This window comes from Chanodichthys erythropterus, chromosome 3, assembly GCF_024489055.1.
Source record: "Chanodichthys erythropterus isolate Z2021 chromosome 3, ASM2448905v1, whole genome shotgun sequence".
NCBI classification, from domain to species: domain Eukaryota; kingdom Metazoa; phylum Chordata; class Actinopteri; order Cypriniformes; family Xenocyprididae; genus Chanodichthys; species Chanodichthys erythropterus.
The window spans coordinates 34,949,435-34,974,256 of record NC_090223.1 but is presented as its reverse complement, the minus strand read 5'-3'; the positions used below and the strand labels follow the sequence as shown (position 1 = coordinate 34,974,256).

The following is a 24,822-nucleotide window of genomic DNA, read 5'->3' as shown; positions in this document are numbered from 1 at the left end:
ATATATATATATATATATATATATATAGCATCATTCAAACAAGAAATGCATCTTAAAATGCTTTACAATGAAAAAGCATTACAAAAAGCACTACGTACTTAATTAAAACTTATAAAATACCATAATTTAACTTAAGATTTAAGAATGAGACCCAAATATAATAATAATAATAATAATAATAATAATAATAATAATAATAAAACAAAATAGAGTTCATAACAAAAGGTGAAAATTAAAACTAAGTAGGGTAATAAATACGCATTCCTGCTCCCATACATAGAACAAGCGTTGTGAAATAATGGATGGATGGATATTTTTTGATGGATGCATAGTTTTATTTTTAGGTTGGTTTGAAATGTACGTACTCTTGGTGTAAGAATCGATCACTCATAAATCGATTCACCAACCCAGTCATTTTCCGGATCTAAGACCAGACCGGATTGTCGATTGCCGAGCGTAAATCCAGATATTTGTTGTCATTAGGATCTACATGAACGTTCAGATGAAGCTTTCAAAATACAACTAAAGGCGGCTGGTGTGCATATAATCAATATCAATGACTGTATCAGTCCGTTTTATTCTCATTAAAAGTCAGATCTACTAATTACTAGCAGGTAAGGCACACGAGCTAAATTAGCATTTGAGGATAACGGCTAACTAACATGCTAGGACTTAAATGTGTGTTGTCAGATTTTATGTTTTAGTTCATTTGTATTTGCATTATATTTAAACGAATTTACTGTTTAATTGGATGAGAAAAGAAAATATATATATATATATATATATATATATATATATATATATATATATATATATATATATATATATATAAATAAGCCAAAATGAGGCTGTCAATCTGTTTTGACACGGATTGAATCATTAAAAATGTCTTTATGGGCGTTTCAATAGGAATTGAGACGCAGCAAATGTGTTTGTCATGGTTCGGTGCCCTAACTTTAAGAATAGACATGATAATAATATAACAATAAATAACATCGCTTTACAGTCAGTAGTCACTTTAAAAACATTAAAGGGAAGTGCACTACAATAATGACATATAGATTATTTAATATTTACAGCAAATGTTTCATATTGATCTAATGTTTGTCTTGGTTGTAGACCCAAGTTGACCCATATGGACCCCACCTCCAAGTCTGGGTTGAATCAGGTGTCAGATGTAGTGTTTGTCATAGAGGGAACTGCAAACCTTGGTCCATATTTTGAATCCCTTCGGAAGAATTACATACTGCCGACTATAGAGTAAGAGTCGTCACCTGTTTATCCATGCTGACGTTTGTTAGACTTCTTTACCAACCTACTTTGTATGATCTCAGGTATTTTAATGGAGGACCACCTGCTGAAACTGATTTTGGAGGAGATGTGAGTTGGATGAGTCTGTTTACACTTTCGCTTTACATTACTGCTGTCATTTCAGACATCACATCTGATGATCTTTTTCCTTTTTCAGTATGGTGGCACTCAGTATGGACTGGTGGTCTTCAACACAGTGGACTGTGCTCCAGAATCCTACGTCCAGTGCCACGCTCCAACCAGCTCCGCTTTCGAGTTTGTCTCTTGGATTGACAGCATTCAGTAAGGGCTTCCGTGATTCCATCATATTTGCATTTTATGACAGGATCTCTGAGATTAAAGTGTGCTCTTGCATGTTTAGATGAGCTCTTTATGTCTGCTTTAAAGATTTTCCTTTTTTAACTTTTACGCTGATGCTTTTTGCACAGATTCATGGGAGGCGGAGCAGAGAGCTGCAGTCTCATAGCTGAGGGTCTTTCCGTGGCCCTACAGCTCTTTGACGACTTCAAAAAGATGAGGGAGCAAATGTGAGTTCCTAAACTGCTTCTGTGGAGTCTTCTTATTTCTCCATTTTACTAAGATTTGGGATGCAAAAGATATGTATGGAAACAGATTCAAAGAAGCAGATTTTGTTTGCGATACTTATGACAATACTTCACACGCACCATTTTATAAAAGACCAATTGTATGTAAACAGGCTGGGGACTGCAATGTTTTCGTTTTTTTTTAACTAAACTATTGTTTCTCTCTTTAGCGGTCAGACCCACAAGGTTTGTGTGTTGCTGTGTAATTCTCCTCCATACTTACTACCGGCTGTGGAGAGCGTCAGCTATACAGGCTGCACCGCAGACAGCCTGGTCCAGATCATTCGTGACGTGAGTCTGCACTGCATCTGCCTGTTTAACAAGCTATTTCTATTTGTGAGAGTCATGTTGTAATGATAGACCGTGTAATGCAATGTATTTGCCTTGATACTGATCATACTAGTTGATGCTGTCATAGTCTACAATATATGTTATTTTTCCACTGTGTAGTCCTGCCAAATTTTAAGATCAGCCATTTATTTATAGAAGGTGTTGTCTGTTTCTCATATGTAGTTAATGAATTTATAATAATTTTTATTTTTTAATTTTTTTGGCTGTAGCGGGGGATCCATTTTTCTGTAATTGCCCCAAGGAAACTTCCAGCGCTTCGATCTCTTTTTGAACGAGCATCCTCAGTAGCAGGTGCACCAGAATCCTCACATCCAGACTACAGTCAAGACCCCTTTCACATGGTGTTAGTCAGGGGCATTGCACTTCCTGGTAAGAAAGACACTTGTCTTGATGTGTTTATGAATGTGCTGTGGTATAACAGTGTCAGCAGATGCACAGACCGCTTTTGGCACATGGCAGAATATGAGCTAAAGTAGTATTTTATTGTATTATTTAGGAGTGTAACAATGCGCTCATGTCATGATTCGTACAGTTCACAATACTGAACTCACGATACAATACATATAGCAATACTTTAATACTTTAATACTTTTTTTTTTACTACTTTAAGCCAAGGTTTTTTATTATTATTAATTCTAAGACATATGATAAAAAGTTAACAAAAATGAACTTGCTAATTTTTTAACTTGATTAAAATGCTAAATTTGGTATGAGGCTTGAAGAGGCTTGGACTTGATCCTGGTCCCCAGTGCACAGGGAAATGATGACACCAGAATAAAAATATTCATGATTCTGAGGCTGAAAATTCAGAATTTTGTATGGTTTGTGTATGCTTGCTCTGTCACTGATTACGTACATTTAAAATATTGTAGGTCCTTTTTCACTGGTAAAATCAGACATTTGGCATTATCAGGACCCACAAATATTCCCCTATTGCATTATTATGCATTCTATTCAACATTGTATATAATAGTTTAATGTAGTAGTGTCACTGAAACTGTAAAAAAAAAAAAAATTCTCACCTAGTATACTTGTGCTTTGTAAAAACTTGTGATTTAAATGATGTCTGTGCTTTCAATTTGAGGAGTGCTGCTCCAGCATGTATGTGCTTCAGATGATCAATACAGTCAATCACAGTTCTAACTGCAAAGTGTGTCAAAATGACTGTTCCCAAACTTTAAAGGGTTAATTCATCCAAAAACTCTTCATTTCATGTCGTTCTCACTCGTCACGTAGGCACACATTTGAACGTCTGTGTTTACTACAGTATGTGCGTTGATCAGTAAATCTGTTCATCATATAGTCTTCAGAAGACTAAGACGACTTCTGAAGACTATATAAAAACGCTTGACTGATTATTTTTACAATGCCTTTATGACCTTTTTTGGTTTTAGGAGAATGGGCTGTAAATAGAGGGACAGAAATCTCTCAGGTTTCATAAAAGAATATCTTAATTTGTGTATGAAAGTTGAACGAAAATCTTTTAGGTTTGAAAATGACATGAGAATGTGTCTTGGACAAAACTAACTCTATATTGCAATACATATCGTTCACATCACCGATACATATTGTCACAATTTTATATCATAAAATGTTGATATATCATTAGACCCCTATAGTATTAGATTTGCTCTGGTTAATGCTTTGTTACATATTTGTGTGTGTCCAGTTGCTCCCGGAGGAGGTTCTGGTCCAGTCTCCCTTAAACCTGTCTTGCCACCTGTGTCTCATTCTCCACTGGGCACTGTAGCCCAGACTCCTCCTCAGATGAGTACAGCCTTACCATTCCAGGTGTGTGACAGTTAATGGAAATTAATAGAATTAATAGAAGATTGGGATATATATATATATATATATATATATATATATATATATATATATATATATATATATATATATATATATATATATATATATATATATATATGAGGCCAGCAAATTGAAAATATGAGTAACAAAATCATGGTCGATTTCAAATTGTTCAGATTCAAGAAGATGCTAGTCTGCACTGTTTGCCACAGGCAGGGAAAATAGGGACAAGAAGGGAAAATTGGGACAACAGAAATGTATGCCATTTTAATAAGCGGTTAATTGTCTCAGTTGACTTACCATTGGCAGGTGAGGTAAAAGGTTAATTTTTTGCTCTGTCTGTCTCATTGCTTCAGTGATGTAGAGTAATCAGAGCGCTTATCTCAATAACAGGCTGATCTCAGTCTACTCATTCTGAACCTTTCTGTGCCTAATTGGAGGGACATTATTGGCAATTTTCAGCATACAGAGCCTCATTTTGATTCTTAAGATAAAGACTAACTGCTGTTATAATCTCATTTGAATAGATCTAAGTGGTAGATGAGATGTGCATGAATGCATTTGTACTCTGAAGAAAGATCTGGCTTTGTTTTCAAACGATGCTGTGCACACTAATGATAAGGCCTCATGAATGTTGTGCTTCTGTTATACACACACACAAACACACTCACTCTCACTCTCTCTTCCCATAGAATCCTTCTCTAAACGCGGCCCATGATGCAGCACAGAAGGCATTAGAAGCTGCAAATCAGCAGCAGAAGAGTCGATGTGAGTCAAATTGTATTTATGCTTCTTGGATCTTCTGCTGTATTCCTGCTTCACCCATTTTCTGTATTTGAAACACCATTTACTGAGTTGTTTTGTTTGCAGTTCCTCAAATGCCAACACCTCCTTTCAGCCAACCACCAGTTCTCCCATCAGGAGGTAAACCCAGCCTATCTACAGTTACCACAGTGTCACCACCAGTGTTAACACAGCAACAACCTCAGCAGCCACAACAGCAACCACAAGTCCCACCACCAGGCCCGCCCGCACCCAACCAGCAACCTCCTCAGGCCCCTCAGCAGCAGCCCAACAGTCAGCAGACACCTCCACCAACTCAGCCTGGCATGGTCAGACTTGAGAATTGTATTTCTGTGGATTTTGTTTCATGTTTCATTTGGATTCTTAGTCTCCATCATGCTCTTTCCCTTTCAATATATTCTTATTTTTCAGACTGCTGTTCCTGCACCTCAGGCTGGGGCACAGCAGGGCGTTGCCAACAAGATTGTGGCATGGAGTGGAGTTCTAGAATGGCAGGAGGTGAGAAGCTTATACTAGTGATGGCATGGTAGTATTTGCATACTGAATGGTGATTAGTAGGGCTGCCCCCTAATAGTCGACCAAACGTTAGTCAACAAGAAGAGGCTTAGTCGACCAAATTTTAATTAGTTGGATACTCGCAAAAAAATTATATACAGGAAGTGGTGAATTTATACAGTCTCTGACAGACCAATCGTAACGGCTGGTCCATGTGGTAATTACTGTATGCCGGGCAGAAAATCCAAATGTTCCCTTATCATTCATCAACCTAACTGTGGCTTATCATTTGAAACATGTAAGTAGTTAGCCTAATGTTTGCTACTTTACATGGCTGCTTGCTCTAATGTTAACCTGGATAAATGCTCTATTATTGGCGCATATCCAACCGCAGTAATTTTTTCCTGATAACACCAGAAAGAACTTTAAAAAATAAGTAATTTTTACAGATAATACAGATAAGAGTCTGCAAAGATTCAAAACTGTAAAGGGTCTACTTTTATTCATGTTCACTTACAATAACAAAAAAAACTTTTTGCTTTTGTAAAATAAAGAAAACAAACGGTGCGCTTTCTGCCGCGTCAGTCTCCGTGCACTGAAGCGCGTCACAAAAATGAACTGAAACTCGGAGACAAGAGAAATGTCTACTTTTAAATTAACCAATTCAAATCAAAAACAAATATTATCTGATTATGTAATCTGTATGAAATGTCCATTTCTCTATACTGCAGAGATGGCAATTCAGCATTATCAATCTTTGCAGCCAACAATGACTCAGTAATCACTAGTTTATTAATAAATTATTAAAATGTTCAGACAGTCTCCTTTGTTTAGTGAAAAGCTTTATGTGTGCACTTCAATTTATAGTTTTAAGGCTCAATGTTATGGATTGGTATTTCTCTGTAATGTAGAAAAATATAAGCAATGTTACATATAATATTCTTAGTCAACTGTTGGCTTAAATGAATGACTACTAGTCGACTAGAAAAAATCTATAGTCAGGGGCAGTCCATGTGATTAGCCTTCATTGGAAATTTGGTTTACTATTGGAAAACAAACCATAAATAGGGCCTCAATGAATGTTTCCAGTTCTTTGATGTCATTAGATATGTTTCCGTCCAAGTTGCAACATTAATTTGGTAGTTATGGTAGTTATGACTAACCTGACAAGATATTTAACATTGCTAATGTCACAAAACAAGTCAGTGTTGTTATTGTTAACAAAAACTAAAACTATTAAAACATTTCTTTATTGAAGTAAAGCTAGAAATAATAAAATAATAAAAAATAAATATTATATGGAAAAACTTCAAGTAAAATTAGAAATGTTGGCTTGGCAACAACCTGAAATAATTTTATGTACTAAAATTACTAAAACTGAAATAAATTTAAGGTAAATATATACACAACCGGTCAAAAGGTTTTGAATGGTAAGATTTTTTAAATGTTTTTAAAAGAAGTCTCTTCTGCTCACCAAGGCTTCATTTATTTGATCCAAAATACAGTTAAAACAGTAATATTGTGAAATATTTTTGCTATTTAAAATATCTGTTTCCACTGTTTTCTCTTTGAATATATTATAAAATATAATTTATTCCTGTGATCAAAGCTGAATTTTCAGCATCATTACTCCAGTCTTCAGTCACATGATCCTTCAGTCACTCTAATATGATGATTTGCTGCTCAAGAAACATTCATTATTATTATCAATGTTGAAAACAATTGTGTACAATTTTTTTTTTCAGGATTATTTGATGTATAGAAAGTTCAAAAGAACTGTAACATTTGTAACATTATACACTATAGTTCAAAAGTTTGGGGTCAGTAAGAGGTTTTTTTTTTGTGTTTTTTGGGGGAAAGAAATTAATACTTTTATTCAGCAAGGATGCATTAAATTGATCAAAAGTGACAGTATAGACATTTATAATGTAGCAAAAGCTGTATATTTCAGATAAACGCTGTTCTTTTGAACTTTCTATACATAAAATAATCCTGAAAAAATGTGTACACAACTGTTTTCAACATTGATAATAATAATAATAAATGTTTCTTGATCATCAAATCATCATATCAGAATGATTTCTGTAGGATCATGTGACACTGAAGACTGGAGTAATGATGCTAAAAATTCAGCTTTGCCAACACAGAATTAAATTGCATTTTAAATATATATTCAAATAGAAAATGGTATTATTGTTTTTCTAACAATACAGTAGCAATATTACTGTTTTTGCTGAATTTTGGATCAAATAAATGAAGCCTTGGTGAGCAGAAGAGACTTCTTTTAAAAACATTAAAAAATCTTACCATTCAAAAACTTTTGACCGGTAGGTGTAAGAAATTAAAAAGGACACGTCAATTTGAACTAAAATTAAAATTAAAATGAAGGATTAATAAATAATAATAGTATATAATATTAAAATAACTGTTGCCAGCTACGACAGCTATTCTTTCTGTTGTATGGATAGTGTCCTAAACAACCGCCTGCACCAACCAGGTGTGCGAGGAGTGTTTGTTAGTGTTTTACAACTGGAAAATGAAACCTAATTGGTGTCTGAATTAATCTCTCTGAAAGACCCTCATAAGTCACCTATGAAATGTAGGCTTTTGACAAAGATTGATTTGCTCACTGAGACCGAAACTGGTAAAGCTATCTAGTGGCATTTCATTGATGTATTGTTAGGTGACCCGTGGGTATTGTGCCTGAGGTGCCATTTGCACAGACTGTAATGGGATCAATGATGTTTCTTGATTTCTGTTTGATTTATGGGAGAGACCCTCTCTTTATGTTAATGAAGCTCTATTGACCATTCCACAATGGCCACGAGATCATCTCAGGGGGCGTCTCAGCAATGAATGTTCTCAAGCACATAACCCAGTATTGAAATGTTTTGATTTGACAATGGGTCAACACAAATGATCAGGAAACAGAAACACAGACACACACGCCGTGGTCATTATCACCATCTGGTCAATAACATGCCAGCAAACCGTTGTGCGCTTATCAAGCATGGCGGCACGCTCCGTTGCTGAGGCCTGTCGCGGAGTCACCATCTGGATGATGAGTTCACACAGCTCACCGCACACTATTCGCAAACACAAACACTGCCAAGCTGCGCTGTGTAAATTAAATCAATAGTAATTCTGCGCCACTCTGTCGATCAGCAGATTTTATCCACACTGTCCTTTTGCAGGGTACTGTAGGATGGTTTGTAGTAAGGATGTGCAAAACTGGTACTGTTTTCAAAATCAACTAGTTGTTGGGTTGTTTAAGTCAACAAGTCTGTCTAAACGAAGCCCTGGAAAAATTAGGTTCCATCAGACATGTTTCCTGGGGGGAAACACAGTTTTGATTGACATAATAACATAGCAGCTGTTCCGTTGCCAGTGCAATCTCTCTTGTTGTGGAAGTTGCACACACAGGTTGTTTATTTCACCGAGACCTCCTGCCTTGAGTCCCATCATCCATCTCTGCCAGCAAGGTCTTTTTACTCTGTATGTTAACCTCTTCATCTTATTCTGCCTCTCCTTTTTCCCTCCCCCTGTCACCTCTCCCTCTGTCTCCATCAATCACCGCAGAAGCCCAAGGCTTCCTCCATGGACTCCAACACAAAACTTACACGCTCCCTGCCCTGCCAGGTCCAAGTCAGCCAAGGAGAGAATCTGTGAGTGACTCCCGTTTGGCCCAGATTTGCATATTGTAGGATAAATGGTAGAGATGCACAGAGAGAATGAAGTGGTGTTTTTTTCCCCTTTATTATTTCAGAAATACAGACCAGTGGCCACAGAAGCTGATCATGCAGCTCATCCCTCAGCAGCTCCTGGTAAATGTGAACGTTGTCATTCCCTACAGGATATATTACTCTGCTTGCAAATGAAGCAAATTTCTTGTTTTACTACTACTACTACTACTTGTTATTCTACTTCTTATTGTCCTTTATTATCTTTCAGTGTTTTTGCCATCTTTTTCTTTTCCTCCATTATCTCTGTCATCTATTTCTTCATCATTGTCTTTTTCTTCTTCTCTTCATTATTGCTCTTCATGCATCATCTTCTCAATCTTTTCCTCCTCCATCATCTCCTCCTTTTTCTTCGTCATATTTTTCTCCACCTCTTTCTCGATTTCTTTTTCTGCTCCTTTTCTCGTCCCCCTCCAAATACTTTCCTCCTACTTTTTCTCATTCATTTTTCTCATTCAACTCATTCATTTCCTTCTCTTCCTTAATCATCTCCTCATTTTCTCCTCCTTTTCTTCCCCTCTATCTTTTCCTACTCCATCATTATCTTCTCCTCTTCATTAATTATCATCTCATTTTTCTTGATCATCTTTTTCTCATAATTCCCTTTCTCCCCCTTTATCTTCTCCTCGTCCTTGTCCTCCTTTCTCCTCCATCTTCTTCGCCTGCTCTTCCTTCATCTTGTCCTTCTACTCTTTTTGATTCACTCCCCGCGTTTGACTATGCATACTTCCATGCTACACACAGTATGCTAAGTACAGTAGAATGTCCATTTATAGACTCTTCTTTATACAAAATAATACCTTTAAAAAATAATTAGACTTTATACTATACATGTATTTAATTTAGATCAATATTAAAATTAGATCATTATAAAATCTGTTGACTTTAAACTGGCATTTAAACTGCTTTTGTTGATGTCATCCTAATATGCTGAATTGATGGTCAAATGTCTGGGTTATTAATAAAATGATCCATATATCTACTTGTTTTTTTTTATAGACTACTCTGGGCCCTCTGTTCAGGAACTCTCGTATGGTGCAGTTTCTATTCACTAATAAAGATATGGAGTCTTTGAAGGGACTGTATCGCATTATGACTAATGGATTTGTAAGTACATAAACAGCATCATATTTATAATGTAAGATACATCAGTCAGTTCAAGAATTAATATTCAGGCTTATAACTTCTCATATAGAACAGGTTTTTGTGTTGTCTATGCATATATCTGTTTATTTTTAGTGTATTTCCCTTTACTGAACTGAAGAGAATGTGATAGTCTGTAATAATGCTCTTCAGCCTCTTGGGGGAGTTATTTCTCTGCTTTTAAGTGTCACTGCAGCAAAATAAAAAGATTTTCACTAGATTTAACTATGGGGAAAAAAATAATAACAGCAAAGTCACATAGCCAGCATTTCCCCTGAAAATGAAAGGCTCTGAAATGAACCTTTACCCTGGAGCTAGATCCTTTGACGCAGACTAGGAGATGTCAGTAGTGAATCACCATTAACACTGATTAAATTCAGTTTTAGGTTCAATCTGTGTCTGGGAAACGGCTATTTAATTTGTTTTAATCCTGTCTTCAAATATAATCGTGTAGGCCCAGGCAGCTCTCTAGTCACTCTAGTTGTGTGTGCTGTCTAGATGTGTGGATTGGCACATAGTTTGATGTATATTCTGTGTGTGTGTGTGTGTGTGTGTGTGTGTGTGTGTGTGTGTGTGTGTGTAGGCTGGCTGTGTGCACTTCCCCCACAGTGCGCCATGTGAGGTGCGTGTGCTGATGCTGCTGTACTCGTCTAGGAAGAGGATCTTCATGGGACTCATCCCTAATGACCAGAGCGGATTCGTCAATGGTATTCGGCAGGTCATCACTAACCACAAACAAGTGCAGCAGCATCGCTCGGTGAGTCACACGAAATGGTGTTGTTTTCAGTACAAATAAACACAGTTATTGGTATGATGCAAACTAAGCAGCATAAAAATATAAAATTGTTAAAGTGCCCCTTTTATGCCTTTTTTAAGGTTCCTAATATTGTTTTGGGAGTCTCCTATGACAGGTTTACATGCATGCAAGGTCAAAAACACTTTAAGTTTGTCATAATTCATATTTAATTTCACCTAAGTTTTCAATCTTTTGTAAACAACTCGTTTGAAGCAGTTCAGAGAATCAGTCTCTCTAAACCCCTCATTTCCGTGAGCCTACACTGCTCTGATTGGTCAGATGGCTCAATCCTTTGTGATTGGTCTACTGTGCACACCGTACGCCCATTGCCATAACTGAATGACAGCTATCAGTTCACAAGACATTGTATACAACATATGGACAGAAAATATAGCATCGACTTTACCATATTAATTCGAGCCCGAATCTGACGATGAAACGTCTGAAGTAGTCGATCAACCAGAAACTGATTCGCAATCACGTCTGGAGTACAGCGTTTCTATATGGTAAGTGTCACCTTATTTGTTTATAGGACGTGATAGCAGCGTCACTGTTATACTTTATGTAGGTGCACCTGTGGGAACTGTATCAGAATGCCAAGCGAAGCTGAAAACCTCTAACATAAGATAAACATTTAGGCCAGATGTGTACAGACTTTTTCGTCATACCTATTAACAAAGAGAAATGGCTATATCATTACAGTGGGTGTTTACTGTTTACAGAGAGAATACTTCAACTAGTTAGCGTGGACTAGCATCTTAACATCCTATTACAATACAGATAGAGCTCCATACTACTGTAATAATAAAAACAGGATATTAGCCGAGAACAAACGTGAATTGCTGATAATGCATTAGACTTTGTAAAAAAAAAAAAAAAAGGTTGTGCTCCATCCTTGATCATTACTCCAAGTAATAAGACAGACAAGCTGCATTAATCGACACATTTTTAGACAATATTGGACCCACATCTGAATAGCAGAACTACAGAAACGTGAGTTAGCCGGTTAGCTGGAGACAGACTAGGGTGTACGTTACACAACATAACATACAAAACTACGAATCTTGAACGATCGCTAGAAAATATAAACATCATTTATTAATCATACTTACAGGTTGAGATTCAGAGGAGCAAGCTGGTCCAAATAAACTGGTCATTGATCCATATTTTAAGACCAAGTGTTTTGTGTATCCTGCGTTAAACTCCCAGAGGTTTGAGAAGCAGTCGTCAATAAAATGATGGGAACACAACAAAAGATTACACTGCTGTGGTAATGTTGAAAAAATGAATTTTTCCCTGGCGTCTGCATGTGCAATATGTGGGCAGGCAATATGCTAATGTTTCGGTGTGACGTCACAATTAAAACGGCTTGGGATTCATTTTACAAACAACTCATTTAATTGACTCAGAGTCGACTCTTACTTTTGAGAGAAAATAACTATATACGGTGCACTTTCAGATTTAAAACTTAAACTTTGCAGGATGTTTTCATTCACTTAGAGCAGTTATACACATGAAAGGTATTTTTCAAAAATGCATAATTTTAATATAATACACGAAAAACATGCACACATGAAATTCACATCTAAAACACAAACACTTTTTTCTGTAAAATGTTTACGTGTAAAAGAACAAAATATATTTAACAGTTTATTTAAAAATGAAATCAATCCAGTTATGTTTGTTGCGTCTTGTGAGCAGCTGTCTGCACACATACTGTACACAGCGTCTAAAATTAACACTTGCTAAGTAGGGATGCACCATACTGATTTTAACAAACATATATTTGGCTGATACGATATTTGTCCCTGGCTCTCTTGTTTGAAATTTTGTCATTAACCCTCTGGAGTCTGAGGCTGATTTGGGGCCTGGAGAAGTTTTGACATGCCCTGACATTTGTGCATTTTTCAGTTGTTCATAAACATATTAATGACAAAGGTGTCATTACACTGTATTCAGCACAAACTAGGCTACAATAATATGTGAGGAACGTGTATGCAAACGTTTTTGAAGCGCTGATCATTGAAGCCAATCACAGATATATCTGATGAGCACGTCAACACAATGGCCAATCAGAGGTGTTTACGAATCCACTCAACAGCGCTCAAAGCATTCGGTACCAACTAAAATTTCAGTACCAATGTGGTACCAAAGTCGGTAATTTTGACAACTCTACTTTGGAAGCATAAGATCCCACCCTCCCATCAGAGCATCTCCAAGCACACCACCTCCAAAATCACACAGCACATAGCAGAATCTGCAGAGCGTTGTTAAATTGCCTCCTGTCAAAAATCACATAACATTACAATATTGAACATAAACAATTTACAGAGCTCATAATTGTACCTCCTGTGGCCTGTTGCACAAAGCCGGTTTCAGTTGCTACCCAGGTAAGTTAGAGATTAGTTCGAGCAAACTCTGACACATATCTGATGCAATAAAGCCATTCGTCCTGTATCTCTCGCTCCAAATTGAACCAGATTAGAGTAAAGTAAATTTAGGGACACATATTTTGCTGCTAATAATTTTTTATATTTATATGATATGAATTATAATTATGTATGATTAATGTAATATATTCATATAATTATTATATTAACAATTATTAAGCTTTGCTTTTAAATTCATATAAATATAATACATTCATTAAAAGTGTATGTGTATTCATTCGAGCTCTTTATGAACCTATATAAATTATTAGGCCTATTTCTTTGATTCACATTTATTGCTATAGTCAGATATTAAACTGGCGCTGCGTTCGTTCCGTAAGTTGAATAGGGAAGGCGTAGGACATACAGCGTAAGCTTTTTGAAGAGTGCGGAAACCAGAAATATGTTCAAGGCGATACTTTTGTATTTATAAAGCATATACAGTTGTATTTTTTTAGAAAATGACCGTTTCGCTAGATAAGACCCTTATTCCTCGTCTAGTATCGTTTAAAGCACTGAAACTCTAATTTTGACCTTCAACTGTCTGGAGGTCATTGAAGTCCACTATAAGGAGAATAAAAAACTTTAATTTCTTTTTGACTGAGGAAAGAAAGATATGAACATCTTGGATGACATTGGGGTGAGTAAATTATCAGGAAAAGTTTATTTAAAAGTGGACTAATCCTTTAATCGTGAACTCTGGATAAAACCTAAATTAACAGGGAACGTTTATATTGAGCATTGTGAGCCTGATGAACCTGATCTAAACCAGGTTGGGGTTATCTGGATGTCAACTATAAACAAACTCTAAAACTCAGAGTTTGTTCAGCTAGCTTCATGCAACAGGCCTCTGACTGCTGTAAATTCATTTCAGCGTTAATAGTTTTGACATACAGTGGGTACGGAAAGTATTCAGACCCCCTTAAATTTTTCACTCTTTGTTATATTGCAGCCATTTGTTATATTTTTCCTCATTAATGAGTTGTTGACATTTTTGCAGATTTATTAAAAAAGAAAAACTGAAATATCACATGGTCCTAAGTATTCAGACCCTTTGCTGTGACACTCATATATTTAACTCAGGTGTTGTCCATTTCTTCTGATCATCCTTGAGATGGTTCTACACCTTCATTTGAGTCCAGCTGTGTTTGATTATACTGATTGGACTTGATTAGGAAAGACACACACCTGTCTATATAAGACCTTACAGCTCACAGTGCATGTCAGAGCAAATGAGAATCATGAGGTCAAAGGAACTGCCTGAAGAGCTCAGAGACAGAATTGTGACAAGGCACAGATCAGGCCAAGGTTACAAAAAATTTCTGCTGCACTTAAGGTTCCTAAGAGCACAGTGGCCTCCATAATCCTTAAATGGAAGACGTTTGGGATGACCAGAACCCTTCCTAGAGCTGGCCGTCCGGCCAAACTGAGCTATCGGGGGAGAAGAGCCTTGGTGAGAGAGATAAAGAAGAACCTAAAGATCACTGTGGCTGAGCTCCAGAGATGCAGTCGGGAGATGGGAGAAAGTTGTAGAAAGTCAACCATCACTGCAGCCCTCCACCAGTCGGGGCTTTATGGCAGAGTGGCCCGACGGAAACCTCTCCTCAGTGCAAGACACATGAAAGCCCGCATGGATTTTGCCAAGATGGTGAGAAATACGATTCTCTGGTCTGATGAGACGAAGATAGAACTTTTTGGCCTTAATTCTAAGCAGTATGTGTGGAGAAAACCAGGCACTGCTCATCACCTGTCCAATACAGTCCCAACAGTGAAGCATGGTGGTGGCAGCATCATGCTGTGGGGGTGTTTTTCAGCTGCAGGGACAGGACGACTGGTTGCAATCGAGGGAAAGATGAATGCGGCCAAGTACAGGGATATCCTGGACGAAAACCTTCTACAGAGTGCTCAAGACCTCAGACTGGGCCGAAGGTTTACCTTCCAACAAGAAAATGACCCTAAGCACACAGCTAAAATAACGAAGGAGTGGCTTCACAACAACTCTGTGACTGTTCTTGAATGACCCAGCCAGAGCCCTGACTTAAACCCAATTGAGCATCTCTGGAGAGACCTAAAAATGGCTGTCCACCAACGTTTACCATCCAACCTGACAGAACTGGAGAGGATCTTTCAGTTTTTCTTTTTTAATAAATCTGCAAAAATGTCAACAATTCTGTGTTTTTCTGTCAATATGGGGTGCTGTGTGTACATTAATGAGGGAAAAAATTAACTTAAATGATTTTAGCAAATGGCTGCAATGTTACAAAGAGTGAAAAATTTAAGGGGGTCTGAATACTTTCCGTACCCACTGTAGGAAAAAGAGGGAATTATTTTCTGGTAATAAACATTATGCCACAAGTGATGTTGATTTGAGCATAACTTAGATTGAACCTGGAGGAAAAAAAACAGGACAAAAAAAAAATCATGTTTTTGCAAACATGAGTGCACATACATGCAAAATCAATTATGCAGTCCCCCACTGAAAATGTGTATGCACATAAACTCTAGTGTAATTGTACAATAATGAAAACATATTCACACACAAATATACAATCATGAAAAGAACAGCATTTTTTAACTTTTAAGAGAAACCAAAAAGCTATTTTACTTGAAAAGTGTACTTATGCTGCATTTCTTTAGTTCTGTCAGTAATTCATTGTATGTCCTTTTCTCGGATAAACGATGGTGGTCAGATGCAACCTGGACAGGTCCCGCCCAATCAGAACTTCCTCAACAGACCGCCAGGCCCCATCCCCGTTACGCATGGCAACGTGCAACAGCAGGTAAAGCAGCAGTGCTTCCCCCTCTCTTCTCTCCCCTGCCCTGCTCTCTCACTGTCTCTCTGGCCCTGTGCACTCACCCCGTTTGTATTTCTCCTTGGCTTGAGATGGAATGTGCATGCTGTTCTAAACCCTCCTCGTCCCCTCTTTTCTGTCCCTCTCTTTCTGCCTCAGTCTGTGGTGGTGGGCTTGCCCTCCGTCAGTCAGGTCACACTGATGGAGGACCAACAGAGACAAAACAACATGGTGAGAATCAGAAACACAATTATACACGCATGTATGCACACACACAGGACCATGTTTCCCTGCAAACACAGGATTTCACCACTTGATTTTCTGCCATTTCACCACCTTGTGAATAGAGCTGTGTGTTAAAGGGGACATTGCAGAAAGAAGTATCTTATGCTAGGCAAGGCAGCATTTTTTTGATTAAAAAAATAAAGTAAAACGGCAATATTTTAAAATATTTTAATATTTACTTAAATAACCATTATATTCAGCATCATTACTCTAGTCTCCACAGTCACATGATCCTTCAGAAAACGATATGCTGATTTGGTGCTCAAGAAACATTTTTTATTATTATCAATGTATAAAACGGTTGTGATGCTTAATAGTTTGTGGAAAGCAGGATACATTTCTGGATTCGGAACAATATTTTAGAAATCTTATGTAACACGTTTTACTGCGAATTTTGATATAATACAACTTTGCTAAATGAAAGTAACAATTTCTTAAAAAAAACAAAACAACAAAAAGCAAACACTGACTCCAAACTTTAGAACGATAGTGTAAGTCTAGTCTATTTATGAAACTAAGCTGCAAAAATGTATCATTAAGAATATGCCATAGTCACCTACATTTTATTTACATATCAACACCTTTTCAGTATTCAGCATCTAGGTAGTGGAGTTGCTACTCATTACAAATGCGAAAAGGTTAGCCAAACATAACAGAAGTCATTTACATATAGATGTCTTAAAGATACAGCCTGATTAAAGGTCAGAAAGAGGAGAGTGTCACATCGACATGAACAGGGTTCTCACGCTTCCTGGAAATCCTGAAAAAATAATGACCAATTTTCCAGTCCTGGAAAACACATAGATGATAAGAGAAAATGAAATGAAAATGTCCTGGAGAAAAAAAAAAAATTATTGTTCAGTGAAGAACAACAAACAGTTTACAATTGCTCCAAAACAATTAACGCCAGTAGCAGAAAGCGCTTTGTTCAGGGACGCTGAGCTTTGACACATGAGAGAAGTATTTTTAAAAGACGCTGTTAATTCTTGCCGTGATGGAATCTTTCTGTGAAGGAGCTAGGAATTGTTAAGTACTCAAATGTTTGCAGAGAATGTAGGTACCCTGTTAACCTTGATTAATATTTATTCTTGCAAACTAATAATTTTGATGTGGTATATGCAAAAGGTGGGCACGGAAAACTACAGCATGCAGGACGGCATTGTTTTAGAAATCATACGCAATATACACTCAACAGCACCGCCCTCAGTACAGAATAGGAAAAGCACAAATCATTGACAACTGTCACAGTTGAAACTTCTCCATGACAAATTGTTTTTCATAGTAATTGTTTTACATAGTCCCCTAGTTTTATTTAGTTCTTAACAAAGTCATAATGAGACGCTGACGTGATGCGCCTTGAATGACAAGTTCAGCGATTCATTGCACAGACTAGTGTTATGAACACTAGGTGCAGGCAAATGTCATTCTGATTTGCAACAGTTCACTAAATAAGTTAATATAAGTGACTTAAATTTTCGAAAAAATATTGCCTGTTTCGCCAACAAGAAATAGTTCCAAACAAAACCGGAGCAGAATCTACTATTTTGAACGAAACTTTGAGAAAGTGATTCAATGACCCAGTCGGCCCTTATTTGCTTCGTTTGTAAATTAATAAGCTTTTTAAATGAATCATTTGAAAGATTGACCCCAATGACTCACTTATTAAGTCCGTTATTTGCCGCCACCTACTGACGGTGTTAGTTTAATTTTAAAAGTAACTTCCTTTTTTTTTCTATTCAAAATTGTATTTATTTTATACAGAGCCCCGCACATGAAATCCAAGAAAAAAAAATTAATCGTGCGCACGATTTACTATTTCGTTCCCTTGATTTATAAATTATGAGCATGATTTAGAAATCAAGGGAATGAAATAATAAATCGTGCACACGTTTTAGTAAATCGAGGGAGCGGAATAGTAAATAATGCGCACGATTTAGACTACTTTTTTTTTTTTTTCCCCTGCATGTCATGTCCGGGTTTTAAAACATTAAACTCATAGCATTATTTATGCAATTGTGATATCTTGTCTGTTGATATATTAATACACTAGATTATTATTAATCATTGTTTATATAATTTTATGAAATAGTTTTTAATATATGAATGCATAATTTAAGATGAATATATAAAATATGCTTTACAAAAAGGATATATTATAGTAAATAAAAACAAAATTAAAACAAACTATACAGGTTTTGTTAAAACTTCTGAAAAAAGGAATATATTACTATAGATCCTTGTCTTTTATTTCTGTCATGAAATTTGAAATGTCCTGGAAAAGTCCTGAAAAAGAGTGGGAACCCTGATGAAGTCTGCTCTACTTTGCAGCTTATTCTGTCCGAGAAATTCCCAGTTAGTCAGCAACCAACACAAATTATACAACACAACCAGTGCAGTCCATCCCTTCCTGAACAAATGACTCTCATGAGTCGGATCTTTTAAGTAAATCCAAATCATACAGTGAGATCAGTGCAGTCTGTTATTGAATGAATGACTCTTGAGTTGGTTCTTTTTAATGAATCAAAAACATTAAGTGCTAGCAGTATGTCTTGGCTGTTGAGTTTCTGTTCTTATGACAACACTTAGTTTAAAATACAGATGAAATTTGTCAGTAGCATTTTATTAAAAATATATTAAAGAATGCATGAAATATGCTACTACATTATTTAGTTTGTTTTGTATAATGTAATAGTTAATGCCAAATATTGAATCATTACATTTTCCTGTGGTTTCCATCCCTAGAAGAAACAATTCTGCTTGTGAATATATTTAGTTTACTTGTTACTAACTGTGCCAAATAAAACTCTGAATATCTATATTCTATATAATGGAGTGGAAAATGGTTATTTAAGTAAAAAAATAAGTTACAACTGTATTTGACGTGGGAAGCCTTGACTTGTATTATAAGCATGTGGATTTGTTGTGGATTTCTGGGAAAAATGCTACAAAGTGTGGAGTATGTCCCCTTTATTACCTCTAACACAGTTCCAGTGGTCTGTATTCAAGGCTGTCTCCTGTGAGACTCTCACACAGAACTAGCACTTATGTAATACAGTGTTTTACAGCAGTGCCTTCTCATGTCCACTTACTTTCTTTTTTCATTACTGTGTGTGATTTTTGGTTTCCCTTAGTTAAGAGCAGCTGCAACAGCCAATCAACAGCCGCCAGTCTCTGGCGCTCCGCCCAATCAGGTGGCCCAAGCTCAAGCCCAAGCTCCTGGTGGCATGCTTCGCCTCCCAAACCCAGGCGCAAACCCCCAGCTCCGCAGTCTCCTCCTCAGTCAACAACCTGTAAGTGTGGGCAGTGAAAAGCACATGCAACCCCAGATTTAAAGTTTGCATTCTTTTAATTCAGCTAAGAGGTCTGGTTGTGAAGAATCAGTATTCTGTTGGTCATACGTCTTCACCCTCTTCACTGTCTTCATTTCTACACCCACTGTAAATGTTTCTTAGTGAGGTTTGGTTTGTGGTGTCTAAAATGCATCTTTACGCACAACTGCCAGCCTGTACGGAGAGCTTCTTTAGACTCCAGAGACACCAGCAGCTTCAAATACCTGTTTGCTGCTCAACACTGGCTTTTTTTTATAGCTGCCCTTTTAATAAGATTAATTTTTGAAAGGAACTTTCATTAATAAGCCTTTATCTGACCGAGTTCTGCTGTGCTCTAAATCACTCACAAATCTTATGATAATTTGATAATCTCCATTCAGTTTCACACAATATTAGTTGTTTTCATGCCTTTTGCACAACATTGCACCATTTCATGCTTTTCATCTTCAGAAAGATCTTTCTTCCTCCCCATATTGCATCAGAACTGTGACTTGCTTAATAATGTGGAACAATCTCTAAGTAGGGTTTTCATAGATCTGGCAAATTATTTTGTCTGAGATTGATACCAGTTATCTAAAAAGAAATGGATAAATAAACAAACAAACATTTTCTTAGAAAAACTAAAATCTGAATGTTTATTGTACTGAAATCGAAAAATTTGGAACGCGGTGTATAGCGCTTTTTACAATGCAGATTGTGTCAAAGAAGCTTTACAGTAATAGCAGGAAACATAGTTTTGGCTGTACAGCAGCTCTAGAAGAAAATAATGTCATTGTCCAGCTTAAGTTCAGTATTGATTAATTTCTGTTGTAAAAATCATTAGTTATTCATTTAGTTCATTTATCTATACAGCAGCTCTGGAGAAAACAGTGATGTCTTCGTCCAGCACAGTTCATTTTGGATACAACGGTGTCAGTGCAGGCAGATCAGTAATATTTTTGAATATTAAAGGGATAGTTCACCCAAAAATATTCCTGTAATTTACTCACCCTCAAGTCATCCTAGATGTATATGACTATCTTCATTTAGATGAACACAATCAGAGATGTATTTAAAAATATCCTCAGTCCTCCAAGGTTTATAATGGTTGTGAATGGGGGGCTGCGTTTTGAAGTCAAAAATAATGAAGGCCATCCATTAAAAAAGTAATCCATACAACTCCAGTGTGTTAATGAAGGTCTTCTGAAGTGAAGCAGTGTGTTTTTGTAAGAAAAATATCCATATTTAAAACTTTATAAATTAAAAAAACTAGCTTCCAGTGGATGACCGTACGCAGAATGCGCAAGTCGACTTGCGCCAAATGAGTAATCCTCTGACGCGATGTTGTGACACAGAATGTAGGAGTGTTGTAAGCTTAGACGCCTCTCGCAGTTCAAACAAATAGGGCTGTGTAACAAATATAAGCTCCTCCTCTCTTATATCGAAATCTGCCAACATTACTCTTTAAAAATGATAATTTTAGACTTAAACGTGACCGGTGAGTTGCTTTGCTCTATCCTCTGCACCTCCGTGTTCATCATTACGTTGTGCGTAAGGTCAAAGATACTCTTCCACCGCAAGTCGACTTGTGTATTCTGCGTACGGTCATCCACCGGAAGCTAATTATTTGAATTTATAAAGTTTTAAATATGGATATTTTTCTTACACAAACGCATCGCTTTGCTTCAGAAGGCCTTTTGTTTTACTTATAAACTTGGAGGACTAAGGATATTTTTTAAATATATCTACGATTGTTTTCGTCTGAAAGAAGATAGTCATATACACCTAGGATGGCTTGAGGGTGAGTAAATCAATTTTCATTGTAATTTTCACAGTAAAAACAATTTCAATACAGGAAAATGTTAAGTTAGTTTGACTTGAATTATGAAGTAGACAATCTGACAAACTGATAAGGTTCAAGATGCCTAAATAATATAAAATACAACCATATATTCAGCTGAAAACTCATCTCTTTCATGAGCACTTAACATCATCTTAAAAAAATTCTATTCCCTCCCTATTCTAGCTTATGCTACTCTAAGCAATGTCTGAAACTTGTATTGTAAGCACTTCTTGGGTCTATTGGCTCATGATAATTCGGTTGTTGTATTCCTCACTTGTAAGTCGCTTTGGATAACAGTGTCTGCAAAATGAATAAATGTAAATATCCTACGTTCACAAAAAAATAACAATTGGCTATTACTTTAGTGCAGTTATGTTATCCAACTTTGTACGTGGATGATGGGTAAGATACCACAAAAGACCATTTTGCAGAAATAAATAAATAAATCTCAAAAGGTAGCATGCCCTGGGACCCCGCTAAAAGAGTTCACACTTCAACCCTCCCAATGTTCAAACCAAAACAACGCCCTTGAGTGTCACTGACTCCTTCATACCTGTGAAATCATCTCTCCAATCACAGTTCGGCTTGCTTTATATGCCATCATTTCTCTCTTCAGCAGGGTGGGATGCAGGGCATGCAGGGGATGCATCCCATCCAGCAGATGGTCCATCCAGCACCAGGAGGGGGCGCTCAGATGCAGGCTCAGTGGAGGCAGCCTCACCAAGGTAACACTTAATTTTCAGTACAGTATCATTAGCACAATTTATTTTTATCACATCTGTGACCTCGTTAATTGTGTAAGAGATTTCATTTATTTGCTGTGGTTTGTACTGCTATTTTTATTGAATCTTTTATTAAACATCTTCGATACATTTTATGTAATAATTTTCACATTCCCGCAGGTCCACTGATGATCCCTACAGGTCCACGGGGGCCAGTCGCACAGAATCCCGGGATGCCACCAGTGTCGAGCGTCATGGAGGACGAAATTCTTATGGACCTTATCTAAGGACTGCTTTACCCATCATTCTTTGCTTCAGAGGTTTCATTATGGAATACGAGAGTCATCTAAGCTCTGTTCTTTTTACTTTTTAGTTATAAGCAAGTGCGTAGGGGAAGAATATCGGTGTTTAGAGTGAGATCAGGACTTTATTTTGATACTCATGTATTCGTTGATGCATTTACACATAAGCCTATCACTGTATCATGTGAGCGGTAACATGATTGTTCACACAGAAGAGCAAGACGTTTAAAAAACAGGCTCGGCTCTTTCGCCATTCTACACCTCTTCTTGCCTCGAGATGAATCCAGTCGGATCCGGTTACTATTGTATTTTTATGAAAGTTTTACTTTCTATTGGTTTTACTTTTTCTTAATTTGTCTTTGGAAATCTAGTAATGTTGTTTTATGAAAATAAACTTAATTTTCTCAAGCAATTTTTGTATTCGGCGTGTTCTTTTAAAGGGATAGTCCACCCCAAAAAATGTACTCATCATCATGTTGTTCTAAACCTGTATGCATTTCTTTCTTTCTTTTTTTTTCTGCTGAACAAAAAAGAAGATAATTTGAAGAATGCTGATAACCGATACCCATGCAATGGAAGTCAAAGGGAACAGAAGATATCTTCTCTTATGTTTAACAGAAGAATGAAAGTCCAACAGGTTTGGAACGACACTCTCTCTCTTTAAGGCAAAGTATTTGTTTGTGTGTTAACCTGGTAGTGGTGCGATGGTGGCGGGCGAGTGACTTAAATAGACTGAATGATAGGTTGCAAAACGCTTGATTCTGCCAAATGGTGTCACATCGTTAAAATTAACCACTCCAATATGTCATGGAACCATACAGTGGACCCCTGTGCCAAGTAGTCCTACCAGATGGCAGCACTTGGCCACGCTTTTCTTGGCATAACACGTAATCAGGCTGGACACAGACACTATGTAGGACTACAATCCACACATATACGGAGATATCTTTGATCGGTGTGGACGTATATGCATAATCTGACACTGAACCATCCTGATTAACCATCTTGTGTGCTGAACAAACAAGTTTAATGGCCGTCACTAAATGTGACTCTCCCATCATGCTTATTCTTTCAGAGTACCCTGAGGCATTAATTATGAAGCTTTGTGCGAGACATTACTATATATCTGTCACATTAGGAATGCGTGTTCTGAATCTATCGCACCAGTAATGGGAACATGGGAGCACAATGAGAGTTACCAACCGCTGACATTCAGGAGAATTAAACAGCCTCCGGTCAGAGAGCAGTCAAGCGTTTGCACTAGCATGCACGTTTTTGTGTGCTTTTTCACGTGCAGACCTCTTAGTACACAGACACACATTCTCACACAGACAGGAAGTGATGTTGGTCCCTGTCACCTGGGAGACGGAGACGGTTGCTAAGATACGCTGACACTGGGATCTGATTCTAAGCTTTCCCTCCATCCCTTTTTCACACACACACACACACACGCCGCATACACTCATAGATAGAGGCTCTTCTGTCTCACAGTGGCGGCTGCTCATCCCTTTCGCTGCCATCCAGGTCACGTCAACATCTGAACAACTGAGGTCTACATGCCCTTGCCTTTTTCCTTCCACACTTTCTAGTCTGCAGTTGTTCCTATTTAAAGCCAGCTCGGTTTCAAAGGCACTCCTTGGGATAAGCAGACTGCTTGCACTTATCACAGTTTGATGTGTGTTTATGCACATTTCCTGGCTCATTATTGTCTAAATAAAGCGTTGGAGTAGCATCGCTGCAAGTAAATCGCTGCCGCGCAGACAGTGATGACTGGTGCCTCTGCTTCAGTATATTAAACGTGAGGAGTTGGGCCATTCTGCTCACTCATCTGGAAGAGTGAGTATTGTTGCAGTTCCAGTGGCCGTATGGCTGCATTTAATCTTGCAGCGTCTGCTCGAACGACGTTGAGCTGTGGCCAAGGGAATAAGTGGGTCACGGAGCCATACAGAGTTTGTTTTAGGGGGCGATCGCTTTGACTGACTTTTGTTTTAAATATAAAACACAGTGGCATGAGAACGGAAGTAGAGTGTTGTTTTACCTCCAGAGACGTTTGCCTTGCACTGGCGGAAAAAAGTGGCGCGATTGCTAGTCCCCCTGGGCAGAGATGT

At 37.3% G+C, this 24,822-nt stretch overlaps 1 protein-coding gene across 4 annotated transcripts; it reads left to right on the top strand.

The window, feature by feature from the left end:
• The first annotated feature begins 428 nt into the window (after positions 1-428).
• med25 (mediator complex subunit 25) lies at positions 429-23,119 on the top strand. Of its 4 annotated transcripts, none has more exons than XM_067381940.1 (20): positions 429-614; positions 1,120-1,260; positions 1,335-1,380; positions 1,469-1,593; positions 1,740-1,838; positions 2,066-2,186; positions 2,456-2,615; positions 3,916-4,037; positions 4,748-4,823; positions 4,926-5,167; positions 5,271-5,357; positions 8,937-9,019; positions 9,121-9,178; positions 10,094-10,201; positions 10,821-10,994; positions 16,153-16,242; positions 16,414-16,485; positions 19,671-19,829; positions 22,307-22,415; positions 22,593-23,119. In XM_067381940.1, the coding sequence occupies exons 2-20, from the start codon at positions 1,136-1,138 to the stop codon at positions 22,697-22,699; spliced, it is 2,163 nt and encodes a 720-aa protein (XP_067238041.1). In that variant the 5' UTR covers positions 429-614; positions 1,120-1,135; the 3' UTR covers positions 22,700-23,119. The 4 variants fall into 4 exon arrangements, with proteins under 4 accessions (XP_067238041.1, XP_067238042.1, XP_067238040.1 ...); XM_067381941.1 differs by having other exon boundaries at positions 8,934-9,019; positions 22,310-22,415; XM_067381939.1 differs by having other exon boundaries at positions 8,934-9,019.
• Positions 23,120-24,822: the final 1,703 nt, after the last annotated feature.

What these genes read in the sequence shown, in the direction of transcription:
- med25 (XM_067381939.1), top strand. Translation starts at nt 1,136, where the DNA reads ATGGACCCCACCTCCAAGTCTGGGTTGAATCAGGTGTCAGATGTAGTG. An exon ending in TACATACTGCCGACTATAGA is followed by an intron (nt 1,261 to 1,334) that starts GTAAGAGTCGTC and finishes GTATGATCTCAG; the next exon opens with GTATTTTAATGGAGGACCAC. An exon ending in AAACTGATTTTGGAGGAGAT is followed by an intron (nt 1,381 to 1,468) that starts GTGAGTTGGATG and finishes TTCCTTTTTCAG; the next exon opens with TATGGTGGCACTCAGTATGG.